The sequence below is a fragment of the Lissotriton vulgaris genome, chromosome 5 (genome assembly GCF_964263255.1).
Source record: "Lissotriton vulgaris chromosome 5, aLisVul1.2, whole genome shotgun sequence".
In the NCBI taxonomy this organism is placed as follows: domain Eukaryota; kingdom Metazoa; phylum Chordata; class Amphibia; order Caudata; family Salamandridae; genus Lissotriton; species Lissotriton vulgaris.
In genome coordinates this window covers 257,209,783-257,227,486 of record NC_141693.1, presented here as the reverse complement: position 1 = coordinate 257,227,486, position 17,704 = coordinate 257,209,783, and the positions used below count along the sequence as shown (strand labels likewise).

The 17,704-nt window shown below is 46.7% G+C and overlaps 1 protein-coding gene across 2 annotated transcripts in view; it reads right to left on the bottom strand.

Annotated features, from left to right (window-relative positions):
• MTOR (mechanistic target of rapamycin kinase) overlaps positions 1-17,704 on the bottom strand; it is a 938,810-nt gene that overhangs the window by 856,381 nt on the left and 64,725 nt on the right. For both annotated transcript variants that reach the window (XM_086921314.1, XM_086921315.1), the window contains exons 2-4: positions 3,773-3,925; positions 2,012-2,120; positions 1,281-1,513 (exon numbers count right to left, since the gene is read on the bottom strand). In XM_086921314.1, coding sequence (XP_086777440.1) covers positions 1,281-1,513; positions 2,012-2,120; positions 3,773-3,910 — 480 coding nt within the window. In that variant the 5' untranslated portion in view covers positions 3,911-3,925. The remainder of the gene's footprint in view (positions 1-1,280; positions 1,514-2,011; positions 2,121-3,772; positions 3,926-17,704) is intronic.

Genomic DNA, 17,704 nt, shown 5'->3' with positions numbered 1-17,704 from the left:
TACCAGAATGAAGGGGAGCTGCTCACGGGACCAGCTCGAGCCGGAGTAGGGCAGGAAGAGTGCAAGAATACACAAGACTGTGTTTTACTTTCAAATATTTTGTGTGGCCTCAGAAAATCGCTCCAACAACGATGGCCAGCCAAAAAGTACCTTATTGCACGTCAGTCTGCTCATTTCTGCTTGGCCTATTCAGAATTGTAGCAAGATGGGCCAGGAAACACACACAGCTGCAGAATTCTGGTAAGAGAAGTGGAACGCTGGGGTGAGAATAAAACGCCAGTCAGTCAAACTAATAAAAAACACCCCAACTGTGGCTCTCTCTTGCCACAGTGAGATGCTGGGGTCAGAGAAGCTTGGGCTGCCGATATTGAACAACCACTTAAAGATAAAATTTGGAGAGGATGTTGCAAACAAATTAAACTAGTTTCATGCAACCACAGACATAAATTACTACAATTCAAGATGCTCAGGAGGGCCTATGTCACACCACAACAGATGGTTAGGATAAAGAGCACCCCTTTTACGCATTGCCTCAAATGTAATTTACAGGCGGCATCATTCACCCACATGACTTGGTCCTGCAGTATAATAAATGCCTATTGGCAAGAAATATACAGTCTAGTACAACAGATGGTTGGGACGCAGTTGACGATATCCCTATTGATTGCATTGATGGGCTATGTAGATCCGTTACCTAAAAGCACAAGCAGATTCATAGCAATTGCAATGCTACCGGCGAAATGTGAAATGGTCACCCGCCCGGGCACCAGGCAGAAACCCAATGTTAAAAGCTGAATTAAGAGCAGGACATAGTGCGACACCATGAGCGATTTATACGCTGAATTACAGCCGCCCACATCGCGACCTAAAGACATATGGCAGCCCCTTAGGGAACAACTCTGTTTACAAGAGACGCGGGCCAAGCAACCCAGTCAAGAGAGGCAGGAAGCAAGTCAGAGCCTATAATCCATGGTGTGGAACTGTGGAGTTTAAATTGGGTAAGGAAGCGCTTACGAAAACATGCATGCATCAGACTGGCGAGGGGACATAGGAGCAGAGAGGTAGGGATCTACGAAACACACATATAGAAGACCATTAGCTACACCGGGTAAGGAAATGTATCTGTTTATGTACACCTGTCTTGCTATGTTTTTCGATCCTGCGTGCTATAGACCTGCATATCTAAGTATCAAGAATCTTTGTGCATTGTTAATAAAATGATAAATAAAGGTTAAAAAAACTCTGCCTCTCTCTATGAACAAAGTGAATAAACTACTCACTGCCGCATGTCTTCTTCCTTCGTTCCTCTCAGGTCCCAGCCACTCGAGGGCTCGTTTGACCTCGAACTCCACATATTCCGCTGTGAATGTGTCCCCTGCCATTGCCAGACGTCCCATGGCCTTTGAGGCCATCTCCATAACCACGGGGTCACTGGAGGGCAGTAGATTCCGCAGGTAATTGGCAAATCTGCTGATGCGGGTGGCATTGCCGCCCTCAACACCGATTAAGCTGACTGTGGGTAGAATTTATAGCAGGTAAGCCTTTGGCAACATAACATCTTTCCCTCTTTATATCCAAATCAAGTAACTTCAGTCGAACACTCATGCTCAACACTTTCTAGTTATTATTTACAGCTAAAAACAATTAGAAGGCTGGCACCCTCACCATAACAAGAACTATAATGGAATCTAGGCCCAAGAACTACATCCCGAACACACATCATTCCCCCAAATACATCCAAAATCCTAATAGCAGCAACCAATATCATCCCTTAGATGAACACTTGCTCTTAATGTAAAAAACAAATGCAGTGGACACCCTCAGATTGTAATCCAACCCAAGTAACCTAAAATGCTATTTGAATAGTCCGAAAATACAATATGAAAATGTTCAACACAGCTCAAAATAACCATAAAGCACCAAACAATGAACTGCAACATTTCCTGATTTCACAGCCCAATTTAGTGAACTTGAACACTTATTGTAGGTAGTAGGTGATGGGTGCACTTACCAATTGCAAGAATGCCCCCTTTCCTCTCGCTCACATCTGAACTGGACACCAGCTCAAAAATATGATGATTGAGTTCATCATAAAACTGAGTGGCTTCCTCTTGGGTCACCTATAATCAATGAAACAAGACATACTTAAGAACTGGTCACAACTAGATCTGAAAGGAAGCATCATGAGTAAGAGAGTCATTAAGATCAAGTTAAACCGAGAAACCCTCCACAATAAAAAATAAAAGAACCATGCTCTGAAAGTGAAGCCAAACTATTGCACTTTGACTAACAAAGTCACGATGGTATAACCCATTCCAAATTAATAAATCAATAATGAATAGCTTTAGTTATTCCCTTGACTTAAACATTGCTCTGCTCTTTATTCATGAAGGAGAACAAAAACAAGGTGATGGATCAAATGCTTGAATTAATCTCAGCCACTAGCAATCATTTGGGCCGCATCGCAATCTTTTGTTTTTCAACCACTATACCAAGTGCGATGAGATGCCCAGACATGGGTCCCATGCTCGCTGTGCTCTTGGAACCAAGTTATACCTGGCAGATGAGCCTTAAGGCAGAAACCAGTCCTGGGTTTCTTGTGTTCCATTTCAGGGAGCACCTAACCTGGTAGTTCAGGCTGGGCTGTTCCCATTGGAGCAGGTCAAGTCTGATTTGCACGGGGCTGGGTCCAAACTAAGGTGGGACAGTGGACGGAAAACAATAGGCTGGGATGTGGCCGGAGAAACTGCCAGTCGCTTATATTAATTCCATCCATCACCTTATTTTTGTTGCCCTTATTCATGATGGGCATTTTTTCTTTGGTGAAGGGGAACAATCACTGAATGTGTAAGGAATTTGAGCAGTTTGTGACTTCTAAGGCCTGTTGGCTGGTACAGTGGTCCAGCATTTTTGATAACTTTTACTTCGGTTTGTCCTTTTCGCATTATGGCATTTTTCAGGATCAGTATATAATACGCTTCAATACCATTTGAACTTTACAGCTGCAATATATTTACGTTAAACAGCCTAGCATCATCAGCAGCGCTCAGCTTTGCACTCAAGCCATGGGATGGACTAACTGCTGGATGGATCCTACAAACGCATGTGAACTTAAATGAACTTCACCTGGTTCAAGGTACAGTCCACAGTGAGCACCCATCCCAAAACAGACTTCACTCTGTTCAAAATCTGGCACAAACGTATAAACAAAGGCTTATCTGGAAGAGATGATCCACCTGTAGAAATTGAGCATTTTCTGAACAGGGAAATCTGCTATGTAATACCATGGCGTAGAAGCGAAGATATATTTAAGACAAATCAACAGACTGCAGGACATGCATATTCTAGTAGCTATTGGAGGTAGCTTTTTTCTTTAAGCGCCAGAGGCATATCATGTGGCACGGAAATAAATACATAGTTTCAAACACAATCAACCATATCCTGTTTAATTGTCTGGGAGATGCAATCTACCTTTTCATTTGCTATTTCCACGTCTATATTTTGCTTATTACAGAATACTATGCCTTTGCTCTTCATTCAATCTTCATATTTAGCCATCTTCATCATCATCGCCACCATGGTCTTTGCTCTCGGTGTCTTCTTCTATCCTGCCCATATATCATGCCCTGTTTTCATATATGAGCCCAGTTCCTCCGTCATTCCACTTGCTGAATTTTAAATTGGAAAGACCACCCTCTCACCTTTGATCTTTCTGACCACCTGCATTTTACCCCCAAGCACTCCTGCGGTTCACTCTACATGTGTCTCTTACCTCTCTAAGTTCTGTAGTCACGTAATGCTGGAGATCTTTTGCTGCTTTAGCGCGGGCTTCCTCGTTCCGGCTACGAAGCCCGCTTGCAAACTGCTGCAGCATAATCATGATCCCTGACATCACAGCAGAGGATGGCATGATGCCTGTCAGAGCCTACAGGGGAAACAGAACCATAAGTGTTGAATTTGAAAGCAACAGAGAACGACCGTCTCTCCACAAAGACTGATGGTATTCAACTATCTGAATACATCCAGAATTAATCAGACTAACTATGAACATCAGATAATTAATTTACAATAAAGGAGTGTGCCAAGGGATATGTGGAAATTCTTTAACAACATTGGGCTAGAGGTCATTTATTGCAAATAAAGGACTATGACAATACAGTATCCACTTAATTGAATATTAGGAGGACATCTTTAAATTATGATGATGTAGTCATATTTTTCTAAACAGGTATATTTCCAAACATGTAAACGTTAATAAGTTAGCAAACAATGTGTGTTTTCCTAAATTACTTTTGTTTCTCTGTCCTGGCATTCTTTATTAATTTTCTGACAACATCAGCAAGTAAATCTGACTAGTCAGTCATAAACATATGCCAAATAATAACCATTTGCCATGAGGTAGAGATACAGATTCAAAATACAATGTAAAAAATACACAATATAGAATATGGGGGCCTTCCCTCTATCTACAAGCATAACCCTATAGAAATGCCTAAGAGTCGTCCCCGCCCAATTCCAGCACGATCCGAAAGATGTGAAAAGTGGGAGGGGCCGCCGGGAAGGAGGACCAGATATCCCCGTAACAGCAGAGAGGCTGGCGTACTGAAGGAAGCATCCGGGGCCCAAAGTAAAAGCTTCTTGAGCTGACTCAAATGTTATAAACTCATTAGGGAAGAGATCCCCATATGTGGCACCCAACGGGAAAATCAAGGACTTCCAAAAATTTAATCTGAGGGCCTGAGACCTCTCTGAACCTGTCCAAGACGTCTAACAATTAAGCGAGTGTCTCAGAGTGGACACATAAAAAAAGAGTATAGTTCCCCTGCTAATGGGCCAGCTCTCGGAACATAATTTACCCAATTGCATCCTGGCAATACACCTGGTAATACAGCAGATGGTCCCAGGAGCAAAACGGAGGACCAATCTCCACGGCACTCAGTACTTGCATGAAGTATGGCCATTCCACTGTGTCGAAGACCTTTGCAATATCTATGGAGACAATGGCCAGTTTATCCTACCTTCCATCCACCTCATGCATGACGTGGGCCAGCCGCCTAAGCTTCATGGTGGCATTACGACCAGAAATAAAACCACGCTGTTCCTCGTGGACCAATTAGGGAATGATGGGATACAGCCGGGGAGCATGGGCTTTACCAAGGATTTTTGTATCCGTATTAATCATCGACAAAGGTCTGTAGGAAGAGGGATCTAAGAGGTTAGACCCCAGTTTGAGCATCACAGAGAAATAACACTCCTACAAGGATTCCGGCAGGACACCAGTGCCACCGGCTTTCTGATGCACATCCAATAGGCCCTTCCTGGGTCTTCCTTATGGAGAAGATGAGCTTTTAAGTCCTCGATCGCCTCAGCGTTTATGCAAGGGAGTGGCACAATATTCTGGAAAGCAGTAACGCTATCCAGGACTGGTGGATTCGGGCTTTGATCAATGGTTTCTAAATGAGCCCTGAAAGCTTTAACAATATTCCGCTGGGTGCGCACATCCCTGTCCTTAGTCTTCAAAGATGAAGCATTGGGCACAAGGAATTTCCATCCTGAGGACCAAGGCCAAGAAGCGTCACCCTCTCTATAGAGGAGCTGGTGATAGGATTTACGGGTATATTTCTCGAGACTATCCCATACCTCCTCGACATGTCGCTGGCCCGCCAATTCAGTCCAGGGTTCAGAAGCGCCATCCTATTATAGCTGCTGTTTGCATGCCAATTCAGTTTCCCCTTTAGGGGCTCTGACTGGAGCGTGCGCCTCACCCCGCAAGAGAGCCTCACACAGCACCCCTGGATCACTGCCTTCCCTGCCTCCCATTCTGTTGCCCGGTGTAGTGCGAATGACCCGTGGATATCAAAATAGTCTGAGAGTGCCTCCGCAATGATCTCTCGCCCCTCAACATCCTGAAGACTCTCAGGATCAAGTCTCTATCCCAAAAGTGAGCAGGGTGAATTCACCCAAGAAATCTTGCAGAGCACCGGAGAATGATCAGAGAGAACCTCCTGAATCTTAGAAAAGAACTGTATGTCATCTGTGTTAGGGGTATAGGTGTTCATGGTGGCTATATCATCCCCATCTAGTTGCCCATGAAGGAGTATGAAGCGCCCTTCCACATCGGCCTCCATGTAAGTCAAGTGAAAAGGAACCCCAGGCGCTATCCATACGAGGAACCCCTGGCGAATGTAGAATAATCAGCAAAGTATAGTTGCCCCCGCCCTCGTTTTCCCAATTTGGCGACATCTGGGTCAGAAGGATGGGATTCCTGCAGGCATGCGATCTGGACCACATTGCACTGCAGAAAAGACAAGCCTCTGCTTCTTGTCCAGACCCCTCTAAATCCAGGAAATCAAGTTATAGGTGTCAGGACTAAGCATAATAAACGCATGTGTGAATCAATATGTTACTCCCGCACAATATTGGAATTAACTCAAAACGACTCAAAAAAGCATTTATAACTTCCCCCCACACAGGACATGTAGAAACCACAACATATGCATACTAGTACATTCAACACAAAGAGCCAGAACGTGCACTACTACACCCCAAATCACCAATAGACACTAACAAGTGTCACCTCTAAGAAAGACAAGCATTTGCAATGCAATAGGTTCTGCATTTGTTAAAGTTAGAGCTGTTGGTGTTGAAAATTACATTTTTTTTTAGGTCTCGCGACCTATCAATGCACGCAAGCGCATTGAGCGGAGCGAGAATTCAAGTGCTCGAAATCCTCGTCAAACCAAGGGTTTCTTGCGCTGCGGTTTTCATTGAGTTCACGTGAATCACGTGACCAAACAAGCACGCGCATTCACGGCCGCACAGCACATCAAAGGGCTTCTCCTCCCTTAATTATTCATGGCGCGCGCCGTACTTTCAGTTTTCCCGGCCGCGCTGCATTATCAGGTACGTGTTGTTTCACTTTGTCTCCGTGCGTGCGGCTCCCTCGTGGTTTTCCCCCACCACTCGTGTTGTTTTCTCCCTTGTGAACCTAACCCACCCCCCCCTTGCATTTCCCGTACTTGTCTTTATTTTTTTCCTTTCAATTCTTTTTTTCTCACGTATATTTTTGTTTCTTTTTCATTACATTCCTTTATTTTCCTTTGTGTCTCCCTTTTTCATAGGTAATGTTTCCTATCCCACTGTTCCGTCGTTCCTTTTCTCTTTCTTTCGTGTATCGTGTTGGTGACGCATTATTTAACTTTGTCTCCGTGCGTGCGTCTCCCTCGTGGTTTTCCCCCACCACTCGTGTTGTTCTCTCCCTTGTTCATTCTGTGCCTCTTTTCTGAGACATTAGAAGGTTTTTCTTGATCCTTCGCTACACACAAATCGGGGGTTTCTGTGTCCTACGTGCGTGCGTTTCCCTCGTGTGCCAGTCCCAGGCAGCCACGCCCCCAGCACGAGCGCAGCACAGCTTAAACATAATGTGTTATTGCTGTTTTCTAACTCGTGCTTCGGAAGTTTGTGAAATTAATAAAGATACTATGCAGGTTTTTTGAGTATCCCTTCAGAATACTAGCAGTCTAGGCCTGAATTTTCTTGGCAGTGTTTAGCTTATTCCCAGCCTCTCACTGCACATTTCAGGCGTACCTAGATAACAGTAAATCAAGCCATCAATAACCGGCTCTCTGTGGCAGCCAGGTCAGAGGTCGCGGGTCAGTGAATGGTACTTCCGTTACTGCTGCAACCAACTGCCAGAGCAGTGCCAGCTGACATGCGCCCAGCAGCGTGCAGAGGATCTAGAAAACTGGTCAAGGAAAGAACACATTCAATCGGATGTAAACATGTTAGCTGATCCAGAATCATCACAGCGGCTCAGCTTGCAATTCTGAAACAAAGTTTAGGACAGACTTCGGTAGCTGCAAGGCTCATGTCCACACCGTGAATGCAGGGACCCAAGCAATCGGTACTACTGCACCACTAAAGGGTAGAAGGCATTTTCGACAACCTGCCAAAAGTATCTCAAAGCAACCTACATGCTTTAATGAAATGCTTATTTCTTACAACTGCGTTTGAGTTCATACACTCACATTTTATTTGTGAGGTTTTATCGTGCCACTCCTTACACTAGCCAGCAGCGCTTCACGGTCTGCCATGCACATAACAAATATGCACAGCCCTCGCTTTTATATTTACAACACGGGTGCCATGCTTTGTGTTTGAGCACAGCGCCCACTTCTTGCGCGCTGGCCGAATTTTCGCGCTGTGCAGGTGAAAGTGGACATAGTTTGAACGGCCCCCGGCCGTCTCGCAGTAGGAAAGTTGGAGCTATTACAATTGCAAATAACAATGCCTTTTATTTTTGTTTTATTTTTAAAAAATTAAAGGGCTTTGTCATTTACAAAACCAATAGCTCCAACTTTCCTACTGCGAGACCTATTGGCAACGCCAGTGCTTGTTACTTTTGCTTTTTTATTTGCAATGGACTGTGATTTGCCGCTGGTGATGGAAAGGCACAGGGAGATGCAGCTCCAAATCTGCAACTAAAATATAAAGCATAGTGAAGACTTTTTATTGCATTGTCTCATTTCTGAATGCTTTCCGTATAATGTAAGCAGTTTGACTTAATAAATGTTGTTTTCAGTGGCTGTTGCTATGCTCTTTCTCACACAAGTACCCTTAAAAATACATTTAATTAGGCTGAGCAGGCACCCTGGAGCCTTCACCCCACAACGTTCTCTTGTACGCCCTCTGACTGGATGACTTCTGGTAATATCTCTTTATGATACGACGCTTATGAAGATGCAGGCATGAATCACGAGAAGAAGTGGCAGAACATTCAGAGAGGGGGCAACAATGCCAGTGCTTCAGAAGTCTGAATCTATATTTTATGAACACTCAGAAGTGTGCATCTGTGCTTGGCATGTAGAGCAGCAGAGTTGCACACTCTGCATAGATCACCACCTAGAGTTGGGCCCGAATGTTTGCAGTTTGTTTTTGTCCTGAAAAGTTCTTTGGAAGTCACGAGATGGGTGACTCCTCCTCTGGACCATACTGCGCATGGCATCGGCTCCATCCCGAGATTGTTTTTCGCCATTAGGGAAATGATGGAGCTTTGCAAGAAAAGAAAGGATGTCCGTGTGAACTGTATCTAATTAAGATAATACTAGAATAGACAAGGGTAGCCGGGGAGGAGGGTGGGCATGTGCAACTCTGCAGCTCTACATGCCAAGAACAGATGCATACTGGTAAGTAGCATTTTCCATTCGAGGCATATGAGCTGCAGATTGCACACTGTGCATAGATTGTATAGCAGTACCCACCGTTAGCAGCGACCACCCCTATCTGTTGCAGTGGTTTGAAATAATGTTTTGAGAACAGCCTGGCCCACATTAGCTTGTTGCTTGGTTTGCACATCTATACAATAGTGTTTTGTGAATGTGTGCGGTGTAGACCATGTAGCTGCTCTGCAGATGTCATCTAGAGGAATGTTACCTAAAAATGCCATTGAAGCCCCTATTTTTCTTGTAGAATGGGCTTTAGGAGGAACAGATAACGTTTGTTTAGCTTTGCGGTAGCAAATTTGTATGCATTTGACAATCCATCTAGCTATCCCAGATTTTGATATGGGATTACCCTTGTGTGGTGCTGAGAAAGACACAAAAAGATGTTTGGTTTTACAAAAAGGTTGTATTTTCTCAATGTAGTATAGCAATGCTCTTTTGACATCTAGGGTATGAAGAGCTCTTTTTGCTACTGTTTGTAGCTGCGAGAAGAAAACTGGCAGTTTCACAGATTGATTGAGGTGGAAGGGAGAAATGACCTTGGGTTGGAATTTTAGATTAGTACGTAGAACGACCTTATTCTGATGCATTTGCAAGAAAGGTTCTTGAATGGTTAGAACTTGTAGTTCACTAACTCTCCGTAGTGAAGTAATAGCTACTAGGAACGCAACCTTCCATGTTAAAAATTGTAGTTCACATTTATGTAAAGGTTCGAAGGGAGGTCCCATTAGCCATGTGAGAACAATTTTTAAATTCCAAACTGGTGAAGGTGGTACTCTGGAAGGAATTATTCTCTTAAGGCCTTCCATAAAGGCTTTAATAGCAGGCACTCTGAAGAGAGATAGATGCTGTCTGTTTCGAAGATATGCGGCTATAGCTGCAAGATGTAGCCTAATAGATGTGTAGGCTAAGTTACATTTTTGGAGGTGCAGTAAGTATCCTATGATGTGTTGAATAGACACGTCTAAAGGATTAATATTGTTGTTGTGACAATATATTACAAAACGTTTCCACTTAGCTGCATAGCATGCTCTAGTGGTTGGGCGTCTAGCTTCTTTTAGAACATTCATGCAGTCTGGAGGAAGGTTAAGATATCCAAATTCTAGGATTTCAGGAGCCAGATCGCAAGGTTGAGCTGAGCTGGGTCTGGGTGCCTGATCTCTCCACGGTTCTGTGTTAAAAGGAGTGGAGACAGGTATAGTTTTTGGTGTGGCACTACAGACAGTTGTAGCAGTGTGGTGTACCACGGCTGTATAGCCCACGTTGGAGCAACTGGGATGAGGGTCAGAGAATGCTGCTGTAGTTTGCATACTACTAGTGGTAGAGTTGGAAAGGCGTACGCAAATTTGTTTGACCAGTTGAACCATATCACATTGCCTTTGGACAGTGGGTGTGGATATCTGGGGGCGAAGCTTGGACATTTTGCCTGGGTGGCAATGAGGTCTATCTGAGGTTGTCCCCACATCTGAAAGAATGGTTGAAGAACTGTCTGATGAAGTTCCCACTTGTGGATCTGTTGTGTCTGACGACTTAACAGGTCTGCTATGGTATTTTGAACTCCTGGGACATGCTGGGCTAAGGGGAATATATTTTGAGGTACAGCCCACCGCCATATGTTCTGTGCTAGCTGAGAGAGTTGCAGGGAGTGTGTTCCTCCCTGTTTCTGTATGTAATACATGGATGTCATGTTGTCTGTGCGGACTAACACAGCTTTGTTTGATTCTTGCTTTTGAAAAGCTTTCAGTGCTAGGAATATAGCTAGTAACTCCAGATGATTGATGTGGAGCAACTTTTGTTGCGGTGTCCACCTGCCTTGCATGGTGGTTTGCAGTAGGTGGGCCTCCCAGCCGGGAGAGCGAAGCGTCCACTGTTAAGATTATCCGAGGAACTGGCTCTAGGAACGGTCGTCCCTTGGAAAGGTTTTTGGTGTTCCACCACTGCAGAGAGCGATGAGTCCGACCGTCTACCAACGCTAGGTCTGTTAATTGACCTTGAGCCTGATTCCATTGACGTGATAAGCACTCTTGGAGAGGACGCATTTGAAGTCTGGCATGGGGCACTATGAAAATGCAAGAGGCCATCATCCCTATAAGCTGCATAAACACTCGTGCTGGAAGGGAGAGTTGTGGCTGAAACTTTGTGAAAAGAGTTTGCATGCTGGCTATCCTTATTGGAGTGGGATAAGCTAGCACTGTTGAGGTGTTTATTGTGGCACCGAGGTACTGTTGTACTTTGGATGGTTGCAGTTGAGACTTGGTGTGGTTTATTGTGAACCCTAAGTTGAGGAGCAGTAGGATTGTGGCATGGTTGTGTTCTACACACTGGTTGTATGAGCTGGCTTTTATGAGCCAGTCGTCGAGGTACGGGAAGACTTGGATGTGCTGTCTTCGTAAATGTGCCGCCACTACTGCTATGCACTTGGTGAATACTCTTGGTGCTGTAGTGACCCCGAATGGGAGTACTTTGAATTGATAGTGCTGCCTGTCTATTACAAATCTGAGATACTTCCTGTGAGCTTTGTGAATGGGAATGTGGAAGTATGCATCCTTGAGATCTAGAGAAGCAAGGAAGTCGTTTTGTAATAGGAGAGGAAGGACTTGCTGGAGTGTGACCATGTGAAAATGGTCTGACTGGATGTATATGTTTAGCGGTCTGAGGTCGAGAATAGGCCTTAGAGAGCAGTCCTTCTTTGGGATAAGAAAGTATGGGGAGTAAACCCCCTTGTTTTGTTGGTGCAGAGGAACTGGTTCTATTGCACGTTTTCTAGCAAAGATATTACTTCTTGCTTTAGCAGTGATAGATGTTCTTGTGACATTGGGCGCTGTTTGGGTGGTATGTTTGGGGGGGTGGGGTAGATGTTAGTACTAGATAGTAACCTGACTGAATAATTTGTTGCACCCACCTGTCTGATGTGATGTTGATCCAGGCAGGAAGGAATTGTTGTAGTCTTCCCCCCACAGGAGTGGAATGTTTGGGGGGAAGCGGAGGAAAGTCATTGGGTAGGGGTAAGGGTGGATGCAGAGCGGGAGTTGTTGGTTTTGCCTCTGCCTTTGTTGTTGTTACCCCTGTAACCCCCTCTCTGGTAGCCTTTAGTGAATGTGGATTGGCTAGGGGTATTGTAAGAAGTGGAAGGGCTTTCAGAGGAGTAGCCTCTTGCATTGCCTCTATATGATGAGCAACGAAAAGTATGTCTGGGAGCTTGCAGCTGCAAGGCTCGCACAGATTTTGCTGTGTTAGTGTCTTTTTTCATTTTCTCTAAAGGCCCAACGACATTAGGGCCAAATAGATGTTTTTCATCAAATGGCTGATTTAGGATGGAATTTTGTACCTCAGGTTTAAAACCTGAAATACGTAGCCATGCATGTCTACGCAAAAGGGAACTGGGATTAATTGCCCCATAGGCAGTGTCTGCAGCATCTAGGGCACAACGAATTGAAGTATTAGTAATATTGTTACCTGCTTGTAAGAGTTCATTGGCCCTATTTTTATACTTGTCTGGTAGATACTGCATTATGGACTCTAGTTCATCATAATGTGCCCGGTCGTATCTTGCCAACAACACTTGAGTATTGGCAATGCGCCATATATTAGCTGCCTGTGATGCCGTGCGGTTACCCGAGGCGTCAAGGAGTTTAGATTCCTTATCTGGTGGTGAGGCCTCACCTGATGTCTGTGAATTAGCACGTTTACGTGTATTGGATACTACTAAAGAATCTAATGGTGCTGGCCCGCTAATGTAAACTGGGTCTGTAGGGGCAGCTTTGTATTTTTTGTCAATTCGAGGGTTGAGGACCCGAGCCCTGAGAGGATCTTTAAATACCTCTGTTGCGTGCTTAATGACCCCTTTAAGCATTGGCAAAATGGCAGTGGACCTTTGCGTGTTATCAAAAGTGTCCAATAGGAAATCTTCCTCCACAGTCTCAGTGTGTAAATCAACCACATGGTACTGGGCAGCTTTTTGGACTAGTAGGTTAAAACCTATAGTGTCCTTTGGTGAGGAAGGCCTGAAGGGATATACATCGTCTTGGGGGACGTGAGGCACATCAGGGATGTTATAATCATCCCGTGGGTTAGGTGACTGAGGGGGACTATTGGTCCCTGCTGGGTCATGTGCACCCCCACCTGTGTCATAAGAGTCTGTATCTACATCATCATATGGGTTGGTGGATGGTGTAGGTGAATGATGTGGTGGAGGAAGTGTAGGAGGAGGAACTGGATGGGGAGGTAGTGGAGAAGGGACCCTAATGGAGAGGTTGCAATGTCTCTCTTCTTTGGGGGAGGAAGAGATGCAGGCGCCTCTAGTGGTCTTTTCTTGGAGCTAAGAGCTACTTTTCCAGTCTTAGGATCCTTTATAAGAGTCTTTTGAGTAGGATCTGTTGTAAAAAGCTCTTCATTGTCTGGCAGATCCTTCGGCGTCGAAGTTTTCGGATCCGAAGGTTTCTTCAGCACCGACTCAGTAGTTGGTCTAGAGTCTTTTGGCTTAGAAGTATGACCTTATGAAATGTCTTTTACCGAAACGTGTTTTTTCGGTTCAGGGTTTTTTTTTTAGCTCCGAAGCGTGAGAGTCGGGACCTTTAGGTGGTTTTTTACTCGGCTCCGAGTGCGGTTTCGGAATCGATGAGCCAGTGCCAGTCTTCGGCGCCGAGTGCTTAGGTGTCAGAGCAGTGGTCGGCGTGATTGAGGAAGATGGCTTCTTTTTCAATGTCAGTATGGGATCGGCACAGGGAATAGGGTGACTCTAGCCCGAGCCGCCTGAAGGCTTAATAGGCTTCTTTGCCGAGCCCGAAGGCAGGGCGTGGGAAGCAGTCTCTCTGTGTGCACCCGGGCCCGAAGGTGAGGGTGTGACCAAAGCCTTTTTTGAGGCTGTCGAGGAAGGGTTGGGGTCGACGGTCTTACTTACCGTTGAGCTGGAGTGATGTCCTCGACCTCTGAGTCTTCGGCATCAGAGGAGCTGGCACTTTCTTCGGCCTGCTGGTGTTCTGGTACGTCGACGCCCTCTGCAAAGATGTCGTCGGGAATCGACGCTGACGAGCGAGCCATTGTTCTTCGAGCTCGTCGGTCCCTAATCGTCTTTTTGGAGCGGAAAGAGGCACAGGCGGAACAGTCTTTGGCCTTGTGCTCCGGTGAGAGGCAGAGGTTACACACCTCATGTAGATCGGTGTGGGGAAACTTCGACCCACATTGAGGACACTTCTTGAATGGCGTCCTTTCCATGAGTCAGAGAGTAAGGCCTAGGTAAGCCCAAAGGCCTTCGTCGACGACCGGAATCGAAGACTTCGAAGTGGTGAAGAATCGCGTCGATGTGGAGCGCGATCGAAACAATACCGTCGAACTGGGTGAGGATTGCGCGCAGAAGGAAATTCGGTTCCAAACCGGAGCGCAGGAAACACATCCGAGCCCGATGGCGGAAAAAAGCTATCTGGGGATGGAGCCGATGTCCATGCGCAGTATGGTCCAGAGGAGGAGTCACCCATCTCGTGACTTCCAAAGAACTTTTCAGGACAAGAACAAACTGCAAACATCCAGGCCCAACACTAGGTGGCGATCTATGCACAGTGTGCAATCTGCAGCTCATATGCCTCGAACATAATGTTACTAAGGAAAAAAAATTAACAAGCTTCTTAGCTACATTATCATACTTGGGAGCATGACATAAAATGAACGCATCTGGAAAGTAACATGCGAGATAGACTGGCTATTTTGAAGCATGTTTTCTTTTCCCTGCTACTCATGCTATGTGTGGACAAGGACTGCTTTGTAAAAGAAAATGCACCCGTTGTTGTCCAGTCGTTCCTTGAATGCGGTTTTGTTGGTGGTGTGGATCAGCTGGTGGTGTTTACGGGTGGCGTGCTTGAGGGTGGTCATGTTGTCTGTAGTCGGGTCTCTGCACCAGGCTTTCACATGGGCCTGGCAGTTCTTCTTGGAGCTCTTGAGTTCGTCGGTGAACCAGAGGATGCTTTCTTGCTGCCGGGTCTGACGGGGGGGGGGTCTTCAGTGGAGCGAGGTCGTCCGCGCAGTCGGTGATCCATCTTGTGAGGTTGTCGGCGGCTTGGTTGGGGTTCGTTGAGCTGGCGGGAGGGTTCTGGTTCAGGGATGTGGTGAGTTGGTCGGTGGTGATCTTGTTCCAGCTTCTGAGGGGAACCTGTTGCGGGTGGTGGTGAGTGGTGGTCCTACTGAGGCTGAAGTGGATGCAGCTGTGGTCTGTCCAGTGGAGTCCGTTGGTGTGGCTGAAGGAGATGTCCTTGCTGGAGGAGAAGACGGGGTCAAGCGTGTGGCCGGCGTAGTGGGTGGGGTGGTCACCAATTGCTTGAGTCCGAGGTTGGCGAGGTTGTCCAGCAGGGTCGTGGTGTTGCGGTCGTTGTTGTTCTCTAGGTGGAAGTTGAGGTCCCCTAGGAGGATGTAATTAGCGGAGGGGAGGGCGTGCGGGCTGATGAAGTCGGCGATGTCTTCGCTGAATTGTGTGCGTGGTCCCGGGGGTCTGTAGATGAGGGTGCCTCTGAGGGTGGTCTTGGGGTCGGTGTGTATCTGGAAGTGCAGGTGTTCGGCGACTGTGAGGGTGTCGTCGGAGTTGGTCGTGATGCGGATGGTATTCTTGTGGACGATGGCGATGCCTCCTCCGGTCTGGTTGACGCGGTCCCTCCGGGTGATCTTGTATCCGTCCGGGATGGCGATGGCGATGTCGGGCGCTGAGGCGGCGTTCATCCATGTTTCCGTGAGGAAGGCGACGTCTGGGGATGTGGAGTCGAGGAGGTTCCAGAGTTCAATGGCGTGTCTGTGGACGGAGCGGGTGTTGAGCAGGATGCACTTCAGGTGGTTGGTGCTGGTGCTCGGCTTGGCGGGTGCGGTGCAGGTCCGGTTGCAGGACAACTTGCAGGATTGGCAGGTGAAGGGTCCGTGGGTGCGTTCTGGGGTGGCTCGGTGGCAGTCGGGGATCCGGCCGGTGTTGAGTGCGTTGAGGGTGACTGCATAGTAGGTCCGGCGGGTGGGCTGGCCTCTGCGGGGGCCAGGGGGTCTGGCGCTGGGCGCGGGCCAGGAGCAGACGGGCGCAGACTGGCTTGCCTTTGGCGCCCCCGCTGCGCACTAACGCTGCACATACGCATGCACTCTGCCATAAATGGAGAGTTGGGGGGTCGGGCGAGGGAGGAGCAGCTGGGAGGCGGGAGCGGGTGCGGGTGGCGAGTGGGGGGGCGGGAGCGGGTTTGCGAGTGGAGGGGGGAGCGGTGATGCTGAGGGAGCACGGGTGGGGCCGCGGGGAGCAGCGGCAGGGAGCGGGGTGGGGCAGGGAACAAGCAGTGATAACGGGACAAATAAAGTACAATGCAAAAATACAACGAAGGAAACAAAATACAAGTACAGTAAACGAGGCAGGCACAGAGGACGACGGAACCAAAATAAAATACAATGCGGGAAGGACGGCGATACAAGTTACCAAAACACGAAGCAGGCACAGAGGGCAGGCAGGGTCAGGGGGCCAAACCAGCAGGTGCAGAATTCTCTAGGCAGCAGGAGGAGGCCGGGAACACTCGGGGTGGGCCACGCGGCGGGAGGAGCGACCGGGTCTGAACCACCGAAAAATCCGGCCACTTTCTATGAAGAAGTGGATGGAGCCATTAGCTTCTGCACTATGAGCCTGGCAGATATTGATATGTTTTTTGGACTTATTTTGCCCTGTGATATGTGGAGAACAATTCGGAAAATAGATGATAATGTAGGATATGGTGATACTTGGGTGCATAGAAGAAAAAGATGCGGCTAGAGAACCTGCTCAGAAACCACAACAGGAGATATTAGATCTTTCCAAAGCTATTGTAACTAAGTTAAAAACTCTTATACCCCCTAAGAAAATAGATTGGACAATGTTAGCATCTGGTAAACGGAAAGCAGATAAATTTGTTTCTGATTTTTTTACACAATTTGAAGAGACATTCCATGATTTTAGTGGGCAGTCATTGACAAAGGACACGGGTAAGCATCTGTTCGTCGACAAATTGGCGTTCTGAGTGCCCCCTTTTGCAAGGTCAGCAGTATCAACAGGACAAGCATTTGCAATGCAATAGGTCTCGCATTTCCGTGACTTTGAGCTATTGGCATTGTAAATGACAATGCCTTTTATTTATGTTTTGGTTTTTCAAACATAAATAAAAGGCATTATCATTTACAATGCCAGTAGCTTAAACTTGCGTAAATGCGAGACCTATTGCATTGCAAATGCTTGTTGTTTTTGGGGCCTGTTTTGCAGTGCTGCTGCAGTATCGGCCCTCAGTAATAAAAAACAGCAGTGCTTCACAGTGGCTGACCCTTCAAAATTGCCAGGGCTTCTTTGAGTTCCCAGTCTGGCCCTGTTAACTCCTTCCGTGTGTGCCAAATTTCCGCACTGTGCAGGAGTTTTCATTAGTGGGGGCTGTCCTCCGCACACGCCCACCGTGGTGCGTGACGAGTCCCGGCCGTCACGAGTATACAAGTGGTTAAAAAGGCATTGTGGG